The sequence below is a fragment of the Megascapheus bottae genome, chromosome 12, assembly GCF_031878675.1.
Source record: "Megascapheus bottae isolate mThoBot1 chromosome 12, mThoBot2.hap1, whole genome shotgun sequence".
In the NCBI taxonomy this organism is placed as follows: Eukaryota; Metazoa; Chordata; class Mammalia; order Rodentia; family Geomyidae; genus Megascapheus; species Megascapheus bottae.
In genome coordinates, this window is record NC_143520.1 from 29,280,920 (window position 1) to 29,308,026 (window position 27,107).

Sequence of the window (27,107 nt, forward strand, 5' to 3'; positions counted from 1 at the left end):
TCTAAGGATCAAATCCTAATTATAAGGGGGGGTGGGGGCAACAGAATGATTATGAACAGGGTTATCAATAAAATTAAGTAGGACATCCAATGTCTAGAATCCAAAAATAATCACAAAGGCATCCAATTGCGTACTTAAAAATAATCTCAATCGTACTTCAGATTCCCAAAGGAATCGTTAAGGCAAAGGCACCCAGACATTCTCTGATTTCATTAGCATTTTCATCAGCTCTATTTTAGAACTTAGCATAAAAATACCTTCCCTCACCATTATCAGGAGCAGGTGCCAACTTCCCATAAATCAACATCACCTTCACATTGTGAGGGCCATTTAATCAACCTGATGTTCGGATTTTTATTGCTCAACACCAGCATATGGCTCTCAAAATTAAATCCTCAAATATAAAATCACCAAACTGGAACCTAACAGGGTTAACCCTCTAATACCTGAGAAATCTGTGCTAAAATGATTCATTCACAAAGGTTCATGAAATATTCAGTTACTACAGAGGTTTCATGAACTGACAATTATGTTTACAAGAACTCCTAGATTTGTGACCCTATCCCAGGGCAGCTCTCTGTGGCACAGATTTAGAGTCTATGTATGGAGGCCTGCTTAATCTTGGGAGCCATTTCTAGCATTTAGCAATCCCACCAGCATTTAGCAATCCCAGAGTTCCTATGAAACAGATGAATACAGAATTCAGTCTTTTAAAGGTAAAATGGCTAAACTAACAAAATTCAGTTTTCAGGACTAATGAGATAGAAATAAAACAATGTAATAGGCTTCCTCAGCTCCAGTCAATCAACAAACACTAAACAATGACTACTCTGTACAAGGTACTATATTATCATAAAGCTATGGTCATCATTGTGTTACTGGCATACAGTTTTGATCACAGAGACAGCATTCAAAATCAGCCCCCCCCTCTCCGCCATACACAAAGAAGGCTGATGGCTGGGTTCATTGTCTCAGGGTGGTGATGGTTTCAGCATGTACACATAAATCAAAACTTCCCAAACTGTACACAGAGTATGGTAAGTTTAACATATACAATTCATACCTCAATAAAGCTGGCTTTAAAAAAATCCTTATCATATTTATCAAGTAAATGACAATAATGTCTCTACATTGTGGCAAACATTTTTCTTCTCTTTTCCCTCTGTTCTCATCTTCAGATCGGCTTTATACCTCTCCCTATTCACACCCCCCCCCAACCCCACATACACACTGTTACCAGTTTTCTTACTTTCTTGCTCTCAGGAGCATCAGTGTTATTATCAGGCATTGATTATGATTGGCTTGTGCCAATTATAATTAGTCCTATTCTCTTTCACTTTCCCAGCTTTCCATGCAGTTTGAAGCAGTCATGTGACCCACTGCTAGCCAATCATGTAACATAAGGGGATGTACCCCTGGGATGTACTGCTCTTCTTTTTAGCCCACCCTACTTTGGGTGTGGTTGCCTAGCAATATGATGATTTGTGGTAATAGTAGCTGTTTCCCTGCCAAGAGGCAAAATCCCAATGAAATGAAAATAAAAATAGGCTAAGGATAACGGAAAGGAATAAGAAAGAAAGGCCAGGCCTCTTGCATTATCCATCTCACGGAACCAAATTTGCCACTTAGACATTTGCCAGCATGAGAATCACCCTGGGGAATCTTGTTAAGATGACTGTAATCAGTCCATCTGAGGTACAGCCTCAGAATCCCCACAGCCAATAAACTCCCAGCTAATGCTCGTCAGACTAACAAGATTCCAACTTCTTAGTCTATAGATGATTAAATGTGGCTTTATCTTTCAGTCACTGTTAAAATCTTATTTACAGCCTGACTGGGGAACTTTCACTGAATTGGTTTCTTATAGAAAGGGGAAAACAATTCTGAGCCTAGAACTGCTCTTCCAGCTATTCAATTGAAAACTTTTATAACACTGGCAAGTAAGTCTAACCCAATCTACAGAAAGCCAACCAAGATTTGAAAACTTCTCAAGATCTGACAAGCAAATTACTTTTTCCCTCCTCACCCCAAGGGCATTCCATCAGCCCCCCACTTTTTTTTTAACTGATTCAAATATTTCTAACACCAGGCAGATGCACAGCACATTGCTAAGCACAGGAGGCTGGAAAGGGATTAAAAGTAGAGCTTGCTAACTCAGAATCACACCACAATAAGAACAAGTACAGAAGATTTTTAAAAAAAGGGTGGCTTACAGTCTTCACATCATTGGTGCCAATAATTCCACCTATCTCCCCCAGATCCTTCAACAGCAAGTTTAGGATTTCAGTCGCCCTCTTTTTCTGGTGGTTGCTAAGCTCTTGTAGCTGGTTCAGCTCTCTCTGAGTAGTTGTTAATGTTGTCTGAAAAATAAAATTCCAACCACACATTAAAAAGGATTATGAAGCAACGGCATACATGTAGCATTACAAAGAATACTTCATGTTAAGATGGAGTTCTACCATTTCTTGTGATTTAGACTAGAAGGACTTTTAAGGCAACGTGGAGTATAGAATTGCGTTGTCTAATAAAAAGAAGAGGGACTTCAGATCCACAAATTATAAAGTATAGCATAATATGTACCATGTCTACAAGTTAGCTGCTAACTTCCAAGCCAGTGACATTATTAAAAATAAAATGAAAACAGGAGTCCCTGAGGTTATAATATTTAATCTTATCTTCCTACCCCTAGATGCACCTTGTTTGGTTCAACACCTACAAGCCTGGACATCTCCACGACCAAGCAAACTCAGTCTCCAGGCCACTTCCAAATTCCCACCTACTTCACGATAATAGCTGGGTCCAAAATACATGGTCTAGAGGAGCATTAATGTATTTAGAAAACAACCTAGAAAGACTTCTAGTCTTTGCAGCGAAGCTTAATTAAACACTGAACCTTTTTATTGTTACTTAAATTCAACAACAGATGGCTCCCTATACTATATACCAAAAATTCTATTTTCTTACCAGACTAAAAAGTCATCTATTCTCCATCCTCCACATATTACTGAAAGGTGGTTTTGTTTGTTTAGCATTTCTTTTGTTGTTGCTGCTTTGGTTTTTGGCAGTACTAGAGATTGAACTCAGAGCCTCAAGCTTGCCAGGCAGAGGTTCTATTATTTGAGTCCTGACTACATCTGTTTTTTGTTTAATCTGTTTTCTGATATGATTCTGCACTTTTGCCCAGAACAGGTAAAGAACACAATTTCTTACCTCTGCCTCCTGAATATCAATAGAACAGCCATCTTCTGATATTGTAGTATTAATTCAACATAAAAAGAAGGAATCCTCCTACTCCTAAAGCTATGAAGGTTAATTCAGAGACCTGTATATAAGTCTCCCATAAATAGCTGTTTTACTAGAACATCTTTTAATGATCTCACTAAAAAGGGGATACTAATAATACTTGGGTTTGACTGAAATAAGAACTGTGTGCATGTGTGCACATGTATACACATATACACTGGCCCTGGGGCTTGAATTCTGGGCTTAAGCACTATCTGAGCCATTTTGTACTCAAAGCTAGCACTCCACCACTTGAGCTACAGTGCCATTCCAGCTTTTTTGAGTAATTTATTGGAGATAAGAGTCTCACAGTCTTTTCTGCCCTGGCTGGCTTTGAACTGGCTTTGGTCTTTAGATATCAGCCTCCTTAGTAGCTAGGATTACAGCCATAAGCCACTGACACCTAGCTTAAGAATTCTATTATGGGACTTGTGAGAAGCAAATAGCACAAAGACTAGTTAAAGGAAAAACATTAAGCAGAGAAAATCAAAGTCTTCTCCTCTGCTAAGTGACTTTCTAGAGGGGTTTATTTTGTTTGGTACTGCAATTGCTTTTTAACTTTGTTTTTAAAACCCACAGAAGCGGTGATAGCCATCGTGGGACATCATCAGGAAAGTCTTTCTCCATTCAACTGAATGCAAGGAGGGAGTAACACTTCCTATCCTTTCCAAAGCCTAAAAATCAGCACCTTCCTCACCATCTGCTCTTCTCCTTGCCTGGGACCGAATGTTTTCCAAACGGCATGCTGGGCACAATCCTGTAACACCAGGCCATTGCTCAGAGATCCCACTGATAGTGAGAGCAACTCAGCTTCTCCACCACCCATGGTCAACAACAGCAAAGACCACTGCCACCCTCAGTCACCTACACCAAAGACTTGTTGTGCCCAAAGCCTGTCACTAGCTCACCATGGAAAACCTGCAGCATCTTTCACCAGAAAAATCTGAAAATAAACCAATGGACAGACTGAAACACTGGCTTAATACAGGTCAGCAAAGAGAAAGAGCAGAGTCTCAGGCTCCTGAAGGTAAGAAGCAGGACAAGAAGCTGGGGTGAAGGAGGAGATTCACCGGGTAAATATTAAGAATGAAGTCCATACTTCTTGTTGGTCCTCTATTCTTATTAATAACAAGTTGGGGTTTATTCATTGGTCATCAATATTGTAGCTTATGCACAGATTTATGTTAAATACTTTTTCATATACTATCACTGGTCCTCATGCAATGCAAGGACCATGCTATTGCTAGTTTAATAGAGTATTCAAGAAGTTCAAATGTCTTGAGTAAGGCTTAAGACTTATGAAGTCAAACTTTTCATTTAGATTTTTTTCTGGTTCTAGTCTGTATGTTCTTGACTATTTGCACAAAGAAGTTGTGCTGATGATATATATATATATATATAATATGTATGTATATATATAAAACATACATATATATTTTAATATACATACACACATATAGCCAGACTATAAAACAGTTATGTTATAAAGTCTCGTGATGTATGGCAAGTCAGTTCCACCAAATATTACAACTGTCAAAGTGGTCTCAGTGAATGGATCTAACATAGAATAAGCACTGAGTCAACAAACATCAATACAGAGCACAGGGATGAAGTCCCTCCCCTATCCACAAATGCTCCAACCGTTTTCTGGGCCAGCTCATCTGTCAGCTGCTCATTGGCTCTGGTCTTGTCTTCCACTTCCTGTGACTTCTGGTCATAATTGACAGCCAGCTCCTCCAGGGCCTGAAGGACTTCTTTCACTTCGTCTTTGGCCGCCTCATTTTCAATCTGCAGGCGTGTGAGCTCCTCCTGTATCTTCTCATAGTCTCTTCTTGTGGAAGCTAAAAGCTGGGGAAATGACAACATGGAATCCATGAATCTATAGTCTGTTTTCTGCCCAATATAAATTAATTCTGCAACCACATACCAAGAAACAAGTCAGGAAAGCTCAGGATGACAGGGAATGCCACTGTATGTTATAGATGTCAATTTTTTTAAAAAGTATTTTTCCTTTTATGTTTAAAGATGCTTATGTCAAATAATCGACTAAATGTCAAAAAATGCTGCCTGTTAGCTAGTTGGCTATTTTCCATGTGTTTAAAGATGAAGATGTCATTTTCAAAAGTATTTTAAGAATATTTATGTAGCTTAAAATGTCACGATTTCACACGATAAGCACAGGGATTTCAAAGTCAACCAAAATTGTATTTAAAAGGCAACTCTTTCTTAACATGTATCATGAGGATATAGAAAAATCTCCCCCCAAACATTAACACTAGATAAAAGGGAGTGCCTAATCTTATGGACACTTTTGTTATTTTCATTTCTGTTATTTGCTAATTTTCCTGAAACAAACAGGGGAAAATGCTAGATGAACTGTAACCCAAGGAATTTATCCTAGGTAGTTGTACGATGCAAAGAATAGAAGGTTAGTGATGGAAGGGAATTGACCAGAAGTAGAGGACAGAAAATGCTAAGGAAATAGAGGACCTCAACTATAGATAAAATAGAAATCAATTCAATATGGTTCATTTGATTATAATGCCATGGATTTCCTCACTACAAAGGGGAGAGCTTAGGCAGAAGCCACACTCACTACACTGAAAAGGTGAAGAGGATCAAAGAGGAAGAGGATGGCTATAGAGACAGCTATCTCTGTGTTAGTCTGGAACTGGGGACATCCATCAAAGCCACCCCTGTATCATGTGATTGAATCATGTGCTCCATTCCATAGAACTTTAGCAATGAAAGTCAAGAAAAAGCACAGAAGTAAGAAATGTATAAATGACCCTCAGCAAGGAAATCATGATGGGTTGGCTGGTTGTCCTTAGATTGCTGGCAAAACTGTGCAATAATGACATTTACTGAAGTGTAGAATGCCCTTAGAGGGGGAATGAGATGATTTAACTTCTTACTATCAAATATATGCTAATACAGCATATATTTGAAACTCCTTTTTTTCTTGCTTTCCTCTCCTCAACCTTCTAAATTTGTTAGATCTGTTTTTCTTTTACTTTATAGAAAGAGAACATAGTCTACATCAAAACCTAGACTAGCTGATATGTAGAGGTGAACGAAGCAAAAATAATTGGGCTTTAGAGTGCTGGGTGCAAGAAGAGAGTCATCATTTAGTCTTAGGAGAGGATCACAAAGGCTCAACAGCTATGCTCATATGATCATATAAAACGATGTAAGAAATGGACACAAGAGGATTTTTTTTGCCCCTCCATTATCACTGCTTTATGTACCTTTTGTCTTGTATATAAGGTCATCTGTTTGACAAAGGGTGGACAAATGAAGTAGTGATATATTTTAAAAAAATGAACTATACAATTGGTGGAGGAGGGGATGGGAAGGGAAAACCTAGGAGAAAACGAGGGAAGAGATGACATTATTCAAAAAGAAATGTGTTAGGAGAGGGAAGGGGGGAAAACCAAGAGGGGGGGTGGGGGGAGGGTAATGGGGACCAAGACATGTGGAAGGGTATCAATGTATGTGAATTAATGCACCTTCTGGCAAATATCATGTAACCCTTTTATTAAACACAATAAAAAATATTTAAAAAAAAGATTTCACAGAAAAAAAAAGAAATGTGTTCATTACCTGACATAATTGTAACCCCTCTGAACATCACGTTTACAATAACATTTTTTTTAAAGTCATGCTGGCCCAACCACTGCCCTGCCCTCCAGGACTAAATTTCTCAAGCAGCTACTTACTCTCAGAACTCCAGAGCTCTACAGAGTCACACATTTATTTCCTAAATTCAGCCCAAAGCAGCTTTTAGCAGGCATTCAAAGGAAATCTACCAAGAAATTTCTCCATAATTCAATGATTTTTTGAAGAAATTCTTTACAAATTAAATTTCTGGAACGAACATCAACAACAAAGAGCAATAAAAATACTTTGCAAAAAGGAATTTATTACGTTCTTTACCTCATCCTGATCCAACATCTGTTGCTTTAGCTTTTCAGCCAGCTGGCTCTGCTGGTTAATTTCATCATCCTGAAAGGAAACATCATGTTAAAAATTTGGGGGGGGACTACTTATGTCACTTTTGATCTCCTGGTTTCCCCGACAATAGCTTGGCACCAAGTTACCAGTCACACACTTGTTAATAAGACGATGGGAATGGTGTGGTAAGAGAGACTGGTTCTGAGACCTTGTCTGGTTAGAATGGCACTTCACTCACTTTTTTTCAGTAAAGAGAACTTCTGGATTTTCTGGAACTGTAATATCCTACACACCACCCTATGTCCTACTTATTCAGCAATCCCAGACCTAGAGCTGGGGATTCTGAAGCTATGTATCATTCCCAATACAAGGTTTGAACAGTGAATTCCTAATTCAAAAAAAAATAACAAAGGAAGTTTGCCTGGTACCAGTGGCTCACACCTGTATGTCAACCTACTCAGGAATTAAAGCCCACGATAGTCTCATCTCCAAGTAACCATCAAAAAGCCTGAAATGAAGCTATGACTCAAGTGGAAGAATACCATCCTTGAGGAAAAAGAAAAAAGCTAAAGGGTTGTGTACAGACCCTGAGTTCAAACCCAAATACTGGCAAAATAAAACAAAATGGAGTGAATCTCTGATCATCTTTACTATATGATATTCATGTCCCAAACCTTGTCAAACACTCAGTGACTGTAATCAGTGTCTCTTGAGAGTAAAGATCAGTATTTTTTGCAGTTTTTGCTACAATTTTACTTCAAGAAAGTATTTTCTGGAGAATTCACATCTAGCATTAGCAACCTCCCCTCTTAATTGGAAACTAATTTGCTGTCCAATTTGAAAAGCCCTGAAGGCAGCTGGGGGTACACAGGCAATAAGGCTTGCTTCCCAGGCTGTCACTGAAGTGAGACAGGCAATTTGCTCTCCTCACATGTTCTGCCACTAGGTGTTGCTGCCACAAAAGTGAGGGCTTCACTGCCTGCCTCTCACTGCTGGTTCACGGACCTCTGCCTCTTCCTAGGCACTGTCCACCCACAGCGCAGGCAGGACGATAACCAAATGTGTCAGGACACTGCCGTTGCAGCAATGCTCTTGGGAATTCATGCAAGTCAAGGCACAGACTGCAAAACCTTACATCCTCCTCTCTCCCACTTGAATAGGAGAAAAACCCTGCCCTGCTTTGAGGACATTTCTCGGGTCTATATACCACACAGAGCTAAACTCAGTTCCATGCCAGCTTCTACCTAGGTATCTTCATCAACAGCTTATTGAGAGAAAATCCTGGACTATGCTTTCTGCCGAATCCAGAAGTCAGGTGAAAGGGGGGGAATCCAGGCCTGCAGAACCTCAGTGCCCTCCCTCAGGCCCTCTTCTTTGGCCTATTTAGTGGTATACACCCAGGTTTCTTGAATATTTTATGAAATATTGGTGACTTTCTTCTCCAACTCAGATTTCTGGCAGGAGAATTGGAGAAATGACACCAGAATGAAACTGCCCAAAAATGGTACTTTCACAGTGACGGAATTATTTAGTAGGACATATTTTTCTCTTCTACTTTATAAACTTAGCATGTCAGTTACTAGGAACAATTTTGTGTTTATGTTCCTCAAGACATAAATATTAAACAGCTTAACATAAAAGAGCCAAAGAGCTAAACATCAGGGAGCCACCATCTCTCTCCCCAGGGACAGAGAGCAAGCTGCTCTAGATCAGAAGTAACAAGAGCACAGAAACAAGGAAATGCTGGGCTCTTTGTTCCTACATTGCACTCATGATACTGTATGAAGATGTAGGCCGTCTCCTAGGCAGGTGGCAAGCTGGCATAGTGATTTTTAAGATACAGTGGGAAAATAAAGGACCCTAGCCCCATGTGAGATGTATAAAGAACAAGCACGACATTATAAAGGACATGAATCACTTATACAAGACATTTTCTAAACTACATTTACCCTTTACTAGGTCAGCTTTCTAAGGAATTAGCAAAGTCTACTGTGATTCTTTTGCTGTTGGTGGTGGTAATGGAACTTGGAACTTAGAACCTGGGTGCTGCCCCTGAGCTTTTTTGCTCAAAGCTAGCACCACTATTTTCATAGCACCACTTCTGGTTCCTGGTGGGTAGTTGGGGAAAAGAGTCTCATGGACTTTCCTCACTGGCTTTGAACTGAGCTCCTCAGATCTCAGTCTCCTGAGTAGCTAGCATTACAGATGTGAGCCACCAGCATTCAGTTCGCGATTTTTTCAAATAGTTCAAATCTTACAGAATAAGATGTGCTGTGCATACACACATCTCTACACAGTCAGATGCATCTCTCGGGATCAATTTAACCATCCTCCATCTGATGATGACTATAAAGATCTGGTTAAAGATAATAGATTTCAAGGTACATTTCAGAAAATAATTTTTCAGCCGGATTTTCTGACACGTGAAATAACATAGTCACTTAGTGGCCATAAAGGTCACTAATAAATTTAACTATGGAGATGATTTCATTACAACTGTAACCAGTGTAATAAGTAATTAACTTACAGTTCTACTTAAACTTGCCTCCTCTCACAGATCCCCAGTCAGGAATGAGAAAGAAGTCATGCCAACTTCATTGTGTTTCCATCATAGCTGCTTCAGTTACCCTCCAATATCACATATTATATGGCTTCTCCCTCAAGCAAACACAACTGAGTGGAGAAGGCTGAAAAGTGGGAAACTAATATTTGCATTGTACCTGCTTTGTACAAGGGAATTTTCATCTCCACGGCAACCTATTAAAAGGGCAGGAGTGAACCCTGTGTTACAGAGGAGAAAAGAACCATCAGCAGGCACACCATTAGCATTACTGGATCCCAGGACTGATATCACCATGTGGGCTTTCCCATTAGGTGGCATGACCTTAGGAGACTGACTTCCCTTAGTTCCCCTGGAGGGGCAGCCCAGAGAAGACTCACTGGAACTTCACTAACAAGTTCCCTACTTCAAGGGCTAAAGATAAAATGAAATCAATCAGCTGTGATGTAGCTCAAGTTGTAGAGCAAGATTTGCCCCCCCCACACACACACACATTCTGTATGCTCATTCTGAATCTGCCACTGATAAGCAACGTGAACTTGGATAAGACACTTAACTGTCTGGTTTAATGTCTCACTTAGACTCAGACACTTTCACTTCTTTCATTCAAGCGTCTTGGAAGCTGCCATGTCTCAACTTCAAAGTATCCAGTCATCTACAACTATATCTTCTAGAACCTTGAAGAGAACATGTAAGAATAAAAGCCCAGGCTGGCACAAAAGGACCTGAGAGACTCTAACCTCCAATTAGTCACTTGAAAACAGGAAGTGGGCCTTGGCTCAGGTGTAGGTAGGTAGCCTTGAGCTGAAGAACTCAGGAACAGTGCCCAAGTGCCCAAGCTGAGTTCAAGCCCCATAACCCACAAAAAAAAAAAAAAAAAAAAAAAAAAAGACAAAATCAGGCAGCTCACCAGCAGAGTTCTTAGGGCAGACCACAATCGTAATGCCCTCTAAGGCTAGGGCTCCTTTCTCTCTTGTATCTCTCAGTCTCACAATAGCCATGTGCTCTAAGATAATAATACAACAGAAAACAGTTCTTTGTTGGCTGTGAGGAGAAGGGACTCTAGGCCCAGCTCACCAATGACTAGCTGAATGCCTCAGACATAGTACTTTCATGTCACTGAGCTTTTTTCTTATCATTACATTTCACAATCAAGATTTGAGACACTCCAAAGCTCCTCTCCCAGATCAGCGAAAGCTCCTCATGCCACCAAGGTAAATGACACCAATCCCATCCATGGAAGGCATCTATTCGTAGAAAACCAAGTATAGAATCTCACCCCCTCAGTTACTAACATTGTGGATTAATACAGTCCACCAATTATAAAGTGAGGAAAGTTGGCAGGGAGTATTTCTTTATTATTTCAACAATGGCACTTCTTTGGGGAAATCAAGAAAGTGCATATACTATTAACTTAGTATTGATCTGCTTTTCTCTCACTTCAAGGTGCTCAGCAAAATACCTGCATAAAAACAGGTGATAGTATATTCACAGCATGAAGGGAGAGTGACCTAGTTTACTTACAGGTGTGACTATTTTGTGAAATGAGTTTTCAGAAAGCTACAGTGGCCCTGGCTTAATGTTGTGTCCAGAATACAAATGCCCAGAATCACAAACAAGCAGAACTCAAGGCCACCAGTCATGTTCAGTCTGGAAAGGTGACTCTACAATGAGCTTTTACTCCAATGACAGGCCTCTAAGATTACAAGTGACATTAACATAACGAAGCAGTTACAACCAAGCCAGAGGTTTCCCTAGAGAAGTAGGAGCTGGACCACAACAGAGTAGATTAAAGCAGACTAAAAACACATATAACCTTGATGAAATGAACTGAAAGGATTTAGAGTATTCCAAAGGCAATAAGCCAAGATCACAGGAGACATCAATTTCATTTCCTATGCCTCTGAGATTCTTCACTTGACCTTTACTGGGGATTAATGATACATATTCTTCAAGGACATCTAGCTGATGTATTAATAGGATTATTTGAATCCTAAATGTTTGTTATAAAGTTAAGCATCCTTAATTAGTATGTTGAAAGTTCTTCTTTCAATAATAATACTTCACAGATGAAGGGGCCAGCAGTTTACACGCTGATTAAGCTTCTCACTCTATGGACTTAAAACTACATGATTAAATTCACACTTGACTTTTGGGAGTCATCCAGGTGCCCCTAGCTAGAGCTACTACAGAAGTTTCCAAAAAGAGAGGCATATGTTCCCAGAAGAAAGAAAAGGAAACTGAAGCACTAAGCTCATACATACTTACAACAGGCATCTAGTCTCCTGTAGTAATTGACCAGTTGGCACTTTAGAAGTGAAAGCCCTACCCCTCTGTCCAGCTCAAGGTCCTCTCTTCTACTCAAACCTTCCTCAGTGTTTCTTCCCACTGGAAGTAAGCTTCCTGAGTTTGCACCACCCAAATCAGGATGTATTGGGAGGACAGACATGAAGATTATCCTTTTGCATGGGACTGATACATTGGCATCAGTGTGAGGACTGTCCACTGTGGCTACAGACCTTATCATCCAGTTGTCTGTATAGACTGGAGATCTCCTCATCATATTTCTCCTTTTCCTCTGAAGAGATGCCAGCTACTACAGGAGCAATGTTGTCTATGATGGGGGTGTTATCACAGGGCTCCAGATTCTTCTGGTCCTTAGCACTGATTTGTTCATCCTCAGGTACAGCTTCTCCTGCAAATGCAGCAAAGGAGTGTTGAGAATTGGAGAAGCAGAGCAAACCATCCTACAGGAAGAGTTCTAAAATTACTCTTGATGAAAATGACAGCAGGCACAATAAAGAGCTCCTGCACAAAGTCTGCTCCTTTGCTGCTTGATGATAAAGGTCAAAGTTAGTTGATCGATACTAGATTAAGGAAGGACTGCCTAGCCCTCCTTCCCAGTGCAAGCTAGGTAAATTACCTGGTTTCAATGGCAACACGGTTTTAACTAATCCCAGCTGCATCCGTGCCTGGAATTTTCTGCATACAATTGGTTTTTGTGCTAAGATGTACTAGAATCATATTCTCTCTGGTGACTGATTCAAAGGAAAATAGACCTCAGAGGCATACTAATTACCAATTAACTATGTTACTGAATCATTAGGGGAAACAGCCAAATCAAGGAACACATCAGCATTGCTTAAACAGAACACTGTGGGGTCCCAGTCCTTCCAACCTGAGAATCTCAGCCTGCAGGAGGAAGTCAGGGCAGTCTAGACCAGATGCCACCACTGGTACTGTGCAAACATATTTCCACCTCCATTCTCTTCCCCAGGATGTCAGAATTAATTGGCTCTGCTGGAGCATTCAAACTGAATAATTTCTTGTGATGTCAGGTAGTCCCAGGAAAAGTAAAACCTGCCAGTCTAGAATACCATGCAGAGATCCGCCACACACACCAGTTCTCAATTTGCAGAGTAGAGTTTGTTAAGGCCTTCAAAGGAAACTGCTAAATCTGGCAATACAAGTTGAGGAAAGAGCTTGATCATCAAGCTGGCAAGTTGTTCCTAACAAGAAAGAAAATCACCTTGCAAAGACAGAGTACATGAAAGGAGTTTATGAAAACCACATGGCCCCTTGAATCCCTCAGTATCTTCTTGGATAGTAAAATTGCCCAAACCAAACTCTTCTTCCTCACAATGTTTTCCAGTAATTTCACTCATTTCACCACAGTCTTGATCATCAGCAACACTTGGGCCTCACCCGGTTTTCGTCCATAAAATGCATTCCGTGGAAATTCCCCAGGAAACTGCACTGAGCAAAAGGGAAATTTTCAAATAAATGATAGGACTAAGATCTTAATCTGTTATCTTTGACAGTATAGATCATGCCTCAAAAAACTCCCCAGAACAAATACACTGATCTCAATATAAACAGAACCCTACTTGTAATTCTGTTACCTCTCTTGATAATCACAAAATGGCCTCCATCAAATAAAATTAACACTCGTGGTTTCACTTTTCTATCACAGTTCCGTCTGAAAGAGCAACCTGAAGCAAAATTTTAGAATAATAAACTATTGTGTTGCTGAATACAAAACAGAGCCAGCTTTCTCTGATTTTTAAGTAGACTGTACTATGCAAAGCCTTTTTCTACAGTTACTGACCTGAAAGAAAACCAGAATATCAGAGTAGTCTTTGAACTGAACCTGAACCAAATCAATATTTCATTCAGCTCCAGTTCCTGGCTTAAACCATCCATCAACAACCTTAGTGTGCTGGCTAGATTTCATCCAATTAAAGAATCTATAATCTCTACAGCCTACTAAATCCATAAGCTGTAAGAACAATATAATGGATGGATGGATGGATGATTTCCTATCCAAACAAATAATTCAGGACACAGTCTAAACATAAACCACTCAAGCAATATAGAGTATCCCTATTTTCTTCCTATCCCAGTCTAATTTTGTTCCTTTTCACCAAGAAATTCACCATTGGCAGTTGGCAAATGGTCCTTCCACTTTGTTCTGACTGTATCTCAAATTCTTCAGGTCTAGCTTGTGGAATCTGGGAATAGAGAAATCCAGTGTACCAAGAATTTGACCTTCCCACTTAAGCATGCTGAAGGTGAAATTTTTAGCTGTACTGGACCAGAAACTGGTCAGACCAACATATTATCCATAAACTAACAAATTCCATTTCCAAATGGCTAGAGAGGCAATGTGATCAGGAGCTTGGGTAAATAAGGAATAAACATTTGCTATTGTTGTTTTGGGTTTTTTTGTTGCTGTTTATTTTTAAATTCATCCCTCTTTCCTATCAGGGATGAATACCAGTGACCTGCAAGTGACCTGCTCTACCCAAAAGTCACAAGCCTGACTCCCATACAGCTGTCCTTTTTCTCCTGTTAAGGAACCATAGCATCAAGGAGAAATAGGCAATGTCTAAGGTTTCAAACATCTGACAAGCTGCCACAGCTGCTATAAGACACCCTGAAAGTGACCAATAGATTCTCACAAACACCCCCAGTGCTGGCTTAGAACACAGAGTGCCATTTCATCGTTCTGCTTAATCACAAGTCCTTGTCCTTAGTTTGCTTTTCATAAAGAAGAAAGAACAAAACCTTCATCACAGAATGTTTCCAAAGATAAAGGTAAAAAAAATATAAAAAGGAACAAGGTGTTCTTTTTCGAAGTCCAACTCATGTCCCAGACCCCCACACTGACAAATGTATAATTTTTGAGGCTTAAAAGTTAAATTATTACTGTTACCAGTTCTGAGATGAATGTTTCTAGTATTTTCATAATACCTCTGCAGCTGAAGCCCAGTTCCAAAAATAAAACACAATATAGTTATGCAAGTTCTTTTTTTCAGGTTTGTTTTTTATTATTATTAAAACGATATTTGAAGCCTACAGCCGGCTTTCTGTTTTCTCAGGAACAGTTCTCTGAATCAAAGCTTCAACACATCTCTCCACAAAGCTACATCTAACCAGCCAGCTCTTGCTAGTTTATATTCTAAAGGTCAGGCAGTCAGAATTATTTTTTGCAGCAGCCATTCAGATGAAGAACAAAGCGACAACACGCAGAAACAAAAGCAGCACAGCTCCTGCCCAGAGAGGAACCCAGAGCTACCTTCCCAAACAGTACTGCCCTTTCAAAGGACTGAGGAAATGACTTCCAGAAGGGTCCCTGATAACTACACTGTCCAGCTCACAAAGATGGCTGGAGACTGTAAATTCCCAAACCATGTAAGACCTGACACCAGGCACTCTGTCTCCATGGCAATCTTACCACCTTAATCGAGAACATTCCCTGAATTGCAGTGGATGGAATCTCCAGAGAAGCCCTCTTTGAGCTGATTATGGAATACTTGAGGCAACAAGGAAGACAACTGGAAGCAAGCCCTGGAGGACTACTGGCTTGAAACCTGCTGGGGGCAAAAGGACAAGGAGACCCTCAAGTGAAGATCAGCCCTGGTTTTATAAAAGCATGTTTCTCTTTGTCTAGCCCCTAAGGCTCATACCTGCCGTCTAAACAGAGAAAGCTTAGTAATACTAAATTTTTAGACTGAAAGCCTCCCCCAACCAGAAACCTCTCCCTTCTTTAAATAAGCATCATGGCATTTACCATTGTCAGATGTAATTACCTTTAAGGACTGAAAAGATTTGTGTTTACACGGGAGCATTCACTTGGAGCATACCTACAAGGCTTGCAGAGCATTCTAATTATAAAATGAAAACCCCCAGAGAGCATAAATAACAGTTCTACCCCCCAAAAAATCTATCAATTACAACAGAGGAGAATGACAGATTAATCAAAAATTCTCACTAGGGCTATTAGTTAAAGGTTCTAAAATAGGGTGGGGTTTTTCATTTCTTTTTTTCATGAAAGAAAAGCATCAGACTGTCAGGAATTCATTAAAATTTCACACAGGAAATAGTAACAAGCTAGTTATCCTTTTTGTGGCATGTGGGTCCCTAAGGCCCCAGGAGAACACAGAAAGGTAATTGCATTCTTTGACAACTCCAAGGGCTTGAGTTGTTGGGCACTCACAGCTTCTACCAGAAACCACTGCAGATCTGGCAAACAGGGTGTTTTGTTTTAATACCAATTAAATAAATAGACCCAGTGGCAAATCTAATGTAAGTAATTTCTGTATCAGAGAAATGAAAAGGAACTCTTTTAAGTTGCCAGATGGGCAGGAGAAGTTGGCCCACAAGATATCATTATATAAATGTTAGGCTGAAAAATAATTTTTTCATATAGTTTTTATTGTAATAGAAGGGTTACATTATATGCACCAGACAGAAGGTTCATTACTTCACAAACGTTGATCCCTTTCTCATGTTTTTGCCCCCATTTCCCTTCCCCCACCCCCACCCCTCATCTTGTTTTCCCCCCTTCCCTATCCTATTTCAAATAACCAGATAAACATATATACAATATATCAGATAATAAGGTAAAATGCTGTAACAATATGAGATAACCAAGGGACAGCAAAAGAGATGAGAGATAACATAGTACATTAGGGACAACAATCACTCATTATATGGCTTTTGTTTCTATACCCTGGAGGTCCTTTCATTTAGCCTCATCCTATATGGCCTTATGAAGTTATTTAGCAAACAAAATCATCCTTCACCCTAATGCCTAAAAGTACTACAAGCAACTTAAGACATTCTCTAGTTCTAATTTGCTCATAAACTAGCTTCACACAGGGTTCCATGTTCCCTTTACGTTCATGACCTCTTCAAAAGGCCACAATTCTCCAAGAAGGCAATATTTCTATTAGGTGGGTTGTGCTTAAAAAAGAACAGAGCCAAAAATAATAGCTATTTCAATTTATTTTTTTAATTGTAAAGGTGAAGCTATCTCAATTTTCTCAATTAAAATACCAGTTTCTAAGAGTCTATGCCCATGGGCATCTTCTATAAACTTAATGCGGAAAGAACAAATCTCACTGAGCATAGTGGTACATACCCATAATCCCAGCACTTGGCAAGCTGATAGAGGAGGACCACAAGTTCCATGCCAGCCAATGCTATGTAAAGCAAACCAATGCCACACCCTCTCCCCTCCTCCACCACACAAACAAAAGGCAAATACATTTATAATAGTAGTCTCAAACTCCCACAAAGCCCCACATAAGACTACAGGTAAGGGATTTCCCTAGTTCCTGAACCATGCCTGCTAGTCTGGCAAGTTCTGCCACACTTTCTCAGTCTATGAGGTAACCATTTATGTGCAGATGGAATACGCCTACACCCACTGATATTTAATCCTATATTTAATTGTTCAAGAGAAAAGACTCTGCAGACACACCAGACTGACAGGCCATCCTCTCCAGCAATCTGGAATTTCAACTTTTTTTTTGCCTGTCCTGGGGCTTGAACTCAGGGCCCCCGCACTGTCCTTGGATACTTTTTGGTTTCTTTGCTCAAGACTTAAGTCACAGCACCACTTATGGCTTTTTCTGAGAATGTGGTACTGAGGAATCAAGCCCAGGGCTTTGTGCATGCTAGACAAGCACTCTACCACTAGACTATACTCCCAGCCCTCAACTTCTTTTTCTGACTCAGAGATCGTAAAACATTTTCATGGTCTTTATTTAGTGTAACATTCAAAGTACTAGAAGTAAGCACCCAAAAAGATCAACCTTGGGCCCAGTCATCTTTGAGCATCATGACTCGACCTTAGATCTTAATATTTCCCTTTCATGAAAGTTTTTTGATTTGAGGTGTGTGTGTGTGTGTGTGTGTGTGTGTGTGTGTGTGTGTGTGTGTGTGTGTGTTTTAAACTGGGTGAAAGCAGGAGTGACCTGAAAACCAATAATTCACTTTGAATCCAGCTTTGAAATCTATCCCTATATAATTGGTTTGCTCAAGTCCTTTTCATATATATGCTCCACAAATCAACAGACCTTAAAAAGAAATCTATTTTCTGGCCACTTCCCTACTCCATCTGCTTCTTAAGCAAGGAGGTGAACCAATTTTCAGAAAGCTCGAGTGCCAGCAAATCACGGGATTTGAGAAAAGACTAGTAATTCTCTGCAGCCCACAAGATGTCACTAGTAGATTATGGTGGACTTCTGTTGCTTTTCAGTAACTGGATATTCTTTCTTAGAGCAGCATCTCCACTTCCTTTGAAGGAATTACCATACATAGAGTCTTTATTAGACAATTTATTTCAGAACTGTGCTCTTCCACAAACAAAGCACCACTGAGAATGATAATTACTCTTCTGTCCTGGGTCTGCAAATCTCCATCACAATAATACAAAGAGAAGAAGGAAAAAGAAGAAAGAGCAGGGAATATATTGTATGAAAGGAGCTATACTCATAACCCGACTCATATAATTGTAATCACCTTTAATATAACAATAAAAAATTTAAAAACTAAAGATATAGAGAAGAAAAATGGAAATTTTAGTGTTACAAAACTAACTGGGGGAAAAGTTTTCTAAATGAGTAGACTTGTTCTTGTTGCCTGTATCAGCCCCAGCTTCCATCTGTCCCAGCCTGATTCTTCACTGTCCTTTGAATTTTGTGAGTCTCTGGTGTCATACTAGCTTTCTGGTATGACAAGAAGGGTCAGTTGCTATGACTACTACCTTAGGACCTTAAACTAGGACATTAAGGAATTGACCAGGAAAAGGGCTGCTCTTCTCCCATGTTCATTTATAAAGGTAAGATATATTCTCTCATTATGCCACCATGCACATGTGCAGAGATATCCTGCTCAAATAGCCATGTCAGAAATGAAATAAGACTTGATTCAGAATGTATGCTGCAAGTCACAATCCCTATTTTTAGACTCAAGGTTCAACTGTGCCCAGAGAAGAAAACTGCCTGGCCTGCATGCTCAAGTAACTCACTGTCTCAGTTAGACAGGGCTACTATGATCAAATACCAAAGATGGTGTTCTAGACAACAGAAATTTATTTCTTTGTGGTCAAGAGAAGGAAGTCTGAGACTATCAGCAGAGTTGTATTCTAGTATGGGACCTCTTTTAGGTAACATCTTCTCACCATATCAAAGCAGAAATGGGAGGGTATTAGAGAGGGGAGGGAAGGAGAAAGAGAGAGGGGCTTGGGGGTAAAGTCTCTCAGCCCTCTCTTTTTCTTTTTTTTCTTTGTTTTTGGGGGTTTTTTTGTTGTTGTTGGTCACAGGGCTTGAACTCTGGGCCTGGGCAGTGGCCTGAGCTCTTCAGCTCAAGGCTACTGCCCTACCCCTTGAGCCACAGTGCCACTTTCATCTCAGCCCTCTCTAAAGGGCACTAAGCCTCAGAAAATCATCTCCCAGAGGCCTAACACCATCATTCTGAGGGTAAGAATTCCATCACACAGATTTTGAAAGCACACACATTGAATCTACAAGACTCATCAAGATTTAAGGGTTGAAAATTGGTCCAGGCAGAAGTGTGGGCAGGTGAGATCTGTCTCTGGGCATGGGAAAGGGTGGTATTTCATAACTTTGGAATGCTGTGGTCCTATACTGTCATTGTCACAGCTGATTGGATCAGTCATGTCTCCATTCCTTCCTCTCAGTGTCTGCTGCAACTGATTTATAGCTGATTTCCTCCTGCCTGTATTGCCACTGCCTTCTTTATGTCAGTAAGTACGATAAAGTACACACACACACACACACACACACACACACACACACACACACACACTTCTCCCCAGCTCTCTTTCCTTGCTCCCTTACAGCTGAAGTATAGCAGTGAATTTTTACATTACAAACACACAGTGCAACAAAAGCAATCTCTCTCTAGGAGGGTGCATAGTTCTGACAAGTCTATAACTACATCACTTCCAGATGTGGAAACCTCCATATCCAGGAACTGTTGAATTAACTTGCTGCAAGTCCTTTCAAGGAAGTTGGCAACACTGGGTTCATGTGATTTGAGCATGTCAACTATACCCCATCTCACAGCAGCCATGCCCTCATGACTTCAGTTATGAGGAAGTAGGACAGACACACAAGACACCAGAGGGGTTTCTGGGTTCCTTCTTCTCTGAGGTGGTACTTTTCACATTCATCTCATTGACCTGTATGTAAATCACTAGCGCTAGCTCCATGTGCAGGCAGTCCTGATGACAGGAAGGAAATGAACTGTGAGGGTCAGAACTCAGCTCTACCAGAGGCTGATCCCCCTGGGAGAGCTGTCAAAACTGTGGACCTAAAGGCTGCAATGGTGGCAGATTAAATATCCAGCCCTTAAAACTTAACAAAAACTCACTTTGGTTTGTTGTGCAGGTAGCATATACTGATCCATCCTGTGACATGTAGTCAGTCCTTGAGATAGCTCTGCACTCAGGGTTTGTTAGTTATTTGTCTCCTCACTAGCTCTGTTCACCACTTTTTTCCACATAGAATCTGTCACTCTTAAATCTACATTTAAGGACGCTTCCTCCTGAAAGGAGGAAAGAAGGAAAGAACTCCAATAAGCAACCCTCTCCTTTGCTTTGTCCCATTGCAGTCACTCAGTACTGAAATGATGAGGAGGGTGGCAGGGGTCATTCAAGACTCTTTCCTTCTCCATAAAATTCTCCCATCCCTACTTCACCTTCATCACCAAAAGATCAAAATGGCCCACATTCCCCTCTCCAGCTCAGGGAGCTTACAGGCTCCAGACCCCTGGGCCCACATTATTACCTGAGATATTTTTCTGGATGTTCTCCAATCCCTCCATCCTCCTTCCATTCTCACCTTTCTCCCTAGTTGATGCTTCTCTAATGTTTCCCACCTCAAGGAATGGCTATGACCTCCATTCATTTTGGCTAAGACAGAAAACTGGGAGTCCAACACCTCCCTCTCCCCATAGTCAATCCCCCCTCACCCCAAATCCAGCTAACTTCTCCTCCCAAATACCTCTGGGGTTCATTCCTCTTTCTTCCATGTCCATGTCTTTTGAGTCAACTACCATCTCCTCACCCCTAGAAGACTACCTTAGTCCATTTCTCCTCATCCCTGGCCATTCTCTAACACAAACAGGGGATGTTCAAAGCCCAAATCTTATCAACTGCAGCCTAAATGGTTTCTCATTGCATCTACCATGATTGCCCAAATCCTCTAGCCTTTTCTGGGACCACCAATACCTACCCATCCAAGCTCATCTCAGATTAGAGTTCTGGGACCCAGAACCAGAATGATTCCCTCTTCCCACCTCACAGAACCACAGTAAACTCAGTTCCTGCCACCTGAACCCTCATCATGATCTCACCCCTTGTATTTCACCCAGCAAACTGCTGCCTGTCTCAGACTGCTCTGTTGCTTATTTGAGGAAGCTCCTCCCTGCCACTCCAGACACCGTGTACTCTTCCCTTCTCTCTGTTTAACAGACCACCTACCACATATGAAATGATGGTGACTAGAGTCTGTCTTGCTCTGCTCAGAGCAGAGATCATATCCTACTGCCTACCCTTCAGTCTCCAGAATCACATTAAATACACATTTGCTTACCACACATTCAGTACAGGACCATTGTATGCCAGAAAACATGCTTTATTTTCCCCAAATTCTGTAATTTAAGGGATCTCATCAAAAGCCACAATAAAGTTCTCAGGAGACTCTCCATGCACATGAAATGAGACAACCAGTTCAAAGTAGGCCAAATGACAAGGTCATGAACAAGGCAGAGCAGTGGCTCACAGGGATGCCAGGCTCACAGGTGAGTCAAGCAGTCAAGGCAGGGACAGGTCCCAGAGGGCAACACTGGTAACAGATGGAGAGTCAGTCACAGCATGACAGGCAAACAAAAATACAAAGGTTAATGGCCCAGTCCACAATGTCTCCAAGGCCAATCTCCCGGCCCTTTACCAAAGGATTTACTGAATGTCTCAGTCATCCAACAGAGAACTGACCCAGGAGGATCCCAGAAATAGAATAAAACTTTATACAGCCACTTCCCATATCACCTTCTACCCTCCCCACTCTCAAAATCCTGCTAAACTGCAAGGAATCAGCCACTAGCCCCAGGTGCTGAATTATTCAGTCACTCTAGCAGCTTTTGAAACACATGTGCAGCTACAAAACTTTGGAAAAGAGAAGAAGCCTGTCATTTAGGCTACTGGGTCATTTTTTTAATCCTCTCTTGAATTCTTGTTTGCCATGTTGTTTCTCAATTAAACAGTAGGCCATTGAGACCGTTCCCTTAGTAGCAAAAGGCAGTGGCAAGCATCGAAGATCTTCTGTTTAACAGGCAGGATACCTCCTAATCCTGCAGAACAGACCCCAGGCTCCTATGTTCACCCAGAGCTGCAAGCTGGAGCACTTGGAATCGACAAAGCAGACAGTATAGGATCTGAGGACTGACTTCCAACCACCCAATACATAGACATTCACCCTCTAAATTCCATCACAATGCTAAAATCACTAAAATAATCTGTCTGCACTTGGATCTGGAAACCCCTCCTAACACCTCACCCACAACCCACCCACCCACTACACGTCAGCTCTTTGAGATATTTTCTCTCCCTGGAACAAACCAAAGAGCATGTATGGGGGAGGGGAAGGAAAACTAGTCACGAAACAGGCCTATCCAACTCCATTTTAGCACAGGGCCTCTCCAGCCTTTATTTCTGGCTCTGAAGAAGCAGAACAATAACAAACAAACAAAAACCCCTAGTATTTGCTAGAGGTGTCTTTTTTTTTTAACACCAAACCAATGATAAAACTCTTGGAAGTGAATGACATTTTTCATTTAGCCAAAAGCGACCTAAGATACAAAGTCTCAGGGGCTGCCTGCTACAATTCAAAGAGGGCTCTTGAGAGGCTAGAACAGTAACAGATAGAGGCTAGCTCATGGAAAATAGATTCATGTCAACTCACAAATTTTCACACCCACACCAGTGTGTACCAGCCATGTGAGGGGCTGGGGGTGGAGCACTGTGCCAGAGAATAAGGAAACATCTGCTTCTTCTTGTCTATGCAGGGAGTTTTGAGGCCCATGCTCCCCAGCTGTCCCCTAGCCCAAGAGCTGCCCAAGTCAGGATGCTGACAGTCCCAGAAGAGGGAAGGCCGGCTTCTTCTTTCCCTCTGCTCATCCTTACCATTCCTCCACCTGTTTAGCTCCATCTCCAGATGCTGGATAATGTTCTTCAAGGTCTTGTTCTTCTCTTTCTCTTTTTCATATTTCTTCTTCCATTCTTCTGCGGTCAGCTCCAGGTTCACAGAGACAGTATTCTTGATGGTCTTAGCTCTGAGATTAGAAGGATGCATAAGAGAGAAACTCTGAGAGCAGATATTCATATTCACTGTTTCAATATAACTAAATCAATATAACTAAATAATCAATATAAGTAAATCAATATAATCAATATAACTAAATCACTATAACTAAATTCTACAAGCAGCAACTGGCATGGACAGAGCAAGGGATCCTGTTTGCCATGGCCATGCCTACCACCCTCCTCACTGGCTTAATGGAATTCTGCTTCGTAGGCCTCCATTCTTCTTTCACATCCCAGCAAGATGCATCTTGGAATTCTCTTACTCAGTTCCCTCTGTCCCAGTCTGGAGCTGAGTCCTCAGCACTACATAAGCTGAGAACCATTCTCCAAAGTTCATCATCCTCTTTTAAGCCCCTGCTTATCACTGTCAGTAGCATCTTCCTAAGCAGAATTTCCCTTCAGATAAATAAACACAGAGCACTGGGGCTATACCAAGACAAATGGCCAACTGGAACTGGGAGCTCTTACACCAACAACACCAAGTGGATTAACAGTTATTTCTCTTTATCTCTGTCTGTCTCTGTCTCTCTCTCATCTTAGTCCTGGGGCTTGACCTCTGGGCCTGGATGCTGGCCCTGAGCTCCTCAGCTCAAGGCTACCACCCTCCCCTTAAGCCACAGACCCACTTCCTATCAGTTATTTCTCTTACTCCCATTTGGTACCTAGAATTGCCCTGGACGAGTTTAACATGTGGTAGGTAGGTCACATGCCAGTGATGCTAGCTAAGACACATCATGGCTCACTGCTAAGCACAGACTCTCTCATCCCCACCCCTCAAAGACAAGATTCGCCCTGCTGGAGTAAAGGCCATCATTTCATTTTTCTCTAAAAGGTAGAAATGGAAGGTTTTTAATTTGTGGTTTCCAATTGAAAACTTAAAAAAAAAAAAAAAAACATGAGTCACTCGCCAGTTTAATGGACACCATTTTACTACTTCCAGTTTAAGTGATGGCACATGGTCAAGGGGAAGTGAGGAGAGGTGGATAGTGGCTAGACACCGTCACTCAAGACAGCCTGGGATGAGGGGAGCATCAACAGTTGCACAAATTGGAAGTTAGAAAGAAAAAGGAAGTTCAGCCAGGCAAAGTTCAGCCAGGCACCAGTGGCTCACAGCTGAAATCCTAGTTAGCTACTGCAGTTCAAACCAGCCCAGGCAGGAGAGTTCATGACACTCTTATCTTTAATTAACTATCCCCAAAAAATCTGTAAGTAGAGCTTTGGCTCAAGTGGTAGAGCAATAGCCTTGAACAAAAAAGCACTGAGAGCACCCAGGCTCTGAGAGCATCAGGACTAGAACAGAAAGCTCACCTATGAATGCACAGAAATTAACACTCAATCAGCTGTGTCCCATTCAAAAACAAACTCCTCAAAGCAGAATCCTACTATTTATTTAGCCATTCCTGAGGCTTGAACTCAGGGCCTTGGTGCCATCCCTGCTCTTCTTTTGCTCAAGGCTAACACTCTACCACTTGAGCCATAGCACCACTTCCAACTTTTTCTGAATAGTTTGTTGGCGTTACAAGTGATCCTCAGATCTCAGCCTCCTAAATAGCTAGGATTACAGGCATGAGCTACCAACAGCTGGTATTTTTTTGAGGGTGAAAGTCCATGGAAAAATATATGACATGATTTCATTTGCTATACTTTCTCATTTTAAATTCCAAACACTCTGGTATTGTCCGGTTTGCCAGTACGCGGAGGTGTGATCCAGGTTAATTACTGCTGTCATCAAGTAGCATTCAGAGTATAATTTCTATTTCAGTATAAGGAATCAGCACTAAGAGATACCATTCTAATTCCTAAAGCAGACAACTAAATAATTCTACTGGCAAAAGAGGAGTTAAATGACGACAGTCTAAGATTCACTAAGGAATTAGTAAAATTCTCATTCGAGGGAGCTTGAGGCTGCCATCCCCAGAAGTGCTACAATTCTAGTTTTTCAAATAGCAGAGATTTTATTACTTCTTGAAAAGCTGTTCTTGTGTAACATTCTCACCTCACCTTCTAATGTCCTCAGGCGGTGCTGTGGATGTTTCTGAGATACAAGCACAAACACAGCAGCATCCATTATCAACTTAGTAAAGCAGGAAGTGAAAAATAACTCATGGCTAAAATGCTTGTCGTCATTTAAAAGGACACTTTAGAGACTACTAATCTTACTTTTTAAATCAGAAAATGTCCCTGATGCTTTCAACTGATACCAGAAAAAGAAAGATGGAGCCTCCACGCTACACTCAGCCCTGTTTAGCCAGAGGGAGGCACATTTTGCAAACAGGCCCAGCAAAACTATCACCAGTATAGCTGGTCTAGGTTCTCAAAATTCTCCTAAAGCAACCCAAAATATTCCTTTTCTTCTATTTCTGTAGAATCCAAAGTCTTGAAAGGAAACTGATGATCTGTTCAAATTGTATAATTTGGATAGGGTTTACCAAAAATATGGAGAAGGCCTAGTAATAACATGAACACACATGAAGGGGAAGCCATAGGAGAGGGCTAGAAGAAAAAGGCTGCTTGGTTGAGATCTGTAACAACCTTTGCTCTGGGGCACAGCCAGTCCTTTTGACTGCCGAGGTCCCTTTCCTAATGGCTGAACAGAACTGGAAACCAGAAGCAGGAGGACCTCCATAGTAATACAAGCCAAGGGCTTGGACATAGGGCAAGACAGGGATGGCAGATTGAAGACCGTGAAGAAAGGAGATATGCAAACCAACTTTCACTTGAAACTACAACCAACTGTGGGTTCCTAAGCATCATTCATCCCCAAAGGCTGTTTACATCTCCTCCATCTCAAGAAATCATACAACACTGATAGGGGAGAGCATTAACTCTCCTAAAATTGTTCCTAAGAAATGGTGTGTGTGTGTGTGTGTGTGTGTGTGTGTGTGTGTGTGTGTGTGTGTGTGTGTGAGAGAGAGAGAGAGAGAGAGAGAGAGAGAGAGAGAGAGAGAGAGAGAGAGAGAGCTTATTCTAAAATGTATAATAGAAACCAAAAAGCTAAAAATAAAGCCAGGCACTGATGGCTCATGCCTGTAATCCTAGTTACTCATGAGGGTAAGATCTAAGGATCACAGTTTGAAGCCAGCCCAGATAGGAAAGTCCATGAGACTCCAATTATCCACCTAAAAACTGCAAGTGGAGCCCTGGTCTGGTGGTAAAGTGCTAGTCTTAAACAAAGAAAAAGCTCAGGGACAATACCCTAGGCCCTGAGTTCAAGTCCCACCACTGACAACAACGATATAGAGACAGAAATAGCAAGAATAAATTTGAAGATGAAATTAAGAGGGTTGAATAGCAATATTTATAAAACTTATACTTTTAAAAATGTATTAAAACATATTATATGGTTAGAAACTTTGTGGTAGAAGCACAATGGACTGGCCAGACCTTAGATACACAGTAATCTTATCTGTAATCACGTGCCTACACAGGACAGGGGGAAAGGGTAGTCCACTTATCTTATGGACAAAGACTTCAATGCCATATAAAACATTCTATCCTTGATGATACATAGTGGAAAAAACAATATAAGTCTACAGAGGAGATTACCTTCAAGATATTGGGTTAGACAAAGATTTCTTAAGTAGAACATAAAAAATAAATTCTACTGTATTAAAATCAAAACAACTCTAAGAT

General features: G+C 40.9%; 1 protein-coding gene across 2 annotated transcripts in view; it reads right to left on the reverse strand.

Moving 5' to 3' along the window:
• The window catches only part of Kif5c (kinesin family member 5C), a 170,860-nt gene that overhangs the window by 41,597 nt on the left and 102,156 nt on the right, over positions 1 to 27,107 (reverse strand). For both annotated transcript variants that reach the window (XR_016537260.1, XM_090342854.1), the window contains exons 11-15: positions 23,295 to 23,443; positions 12,316 to 12,491; positions 7,219 to 7,287; positions 4,924 to 5,130; positions 2,214 to 2,360 (exon numbers count right to left, since the gene is read on the reverse strand). Coding sequence is in view for 1 of the 2 variants with exons in the window: in XM_090342854.1 (XP_090198980.1) it covers positions 2,214 to 2,360; positions 4,924 to 5,130; positions 7,219 to 7,287; positions 12,316 to 12,491; positions 23,295 to 23,443 (748 nt within the window). In the remaining variant the exon portion in view is untranslated. The remainder of the gene's footprint in view (positions 1 to 2,213; positions 2,361 to 4,923; positions 5,131 to 7,218; positions 7,288 to 12,315; positions 12,492 to 23,294; positions 23,444 to 27,107) is intronic.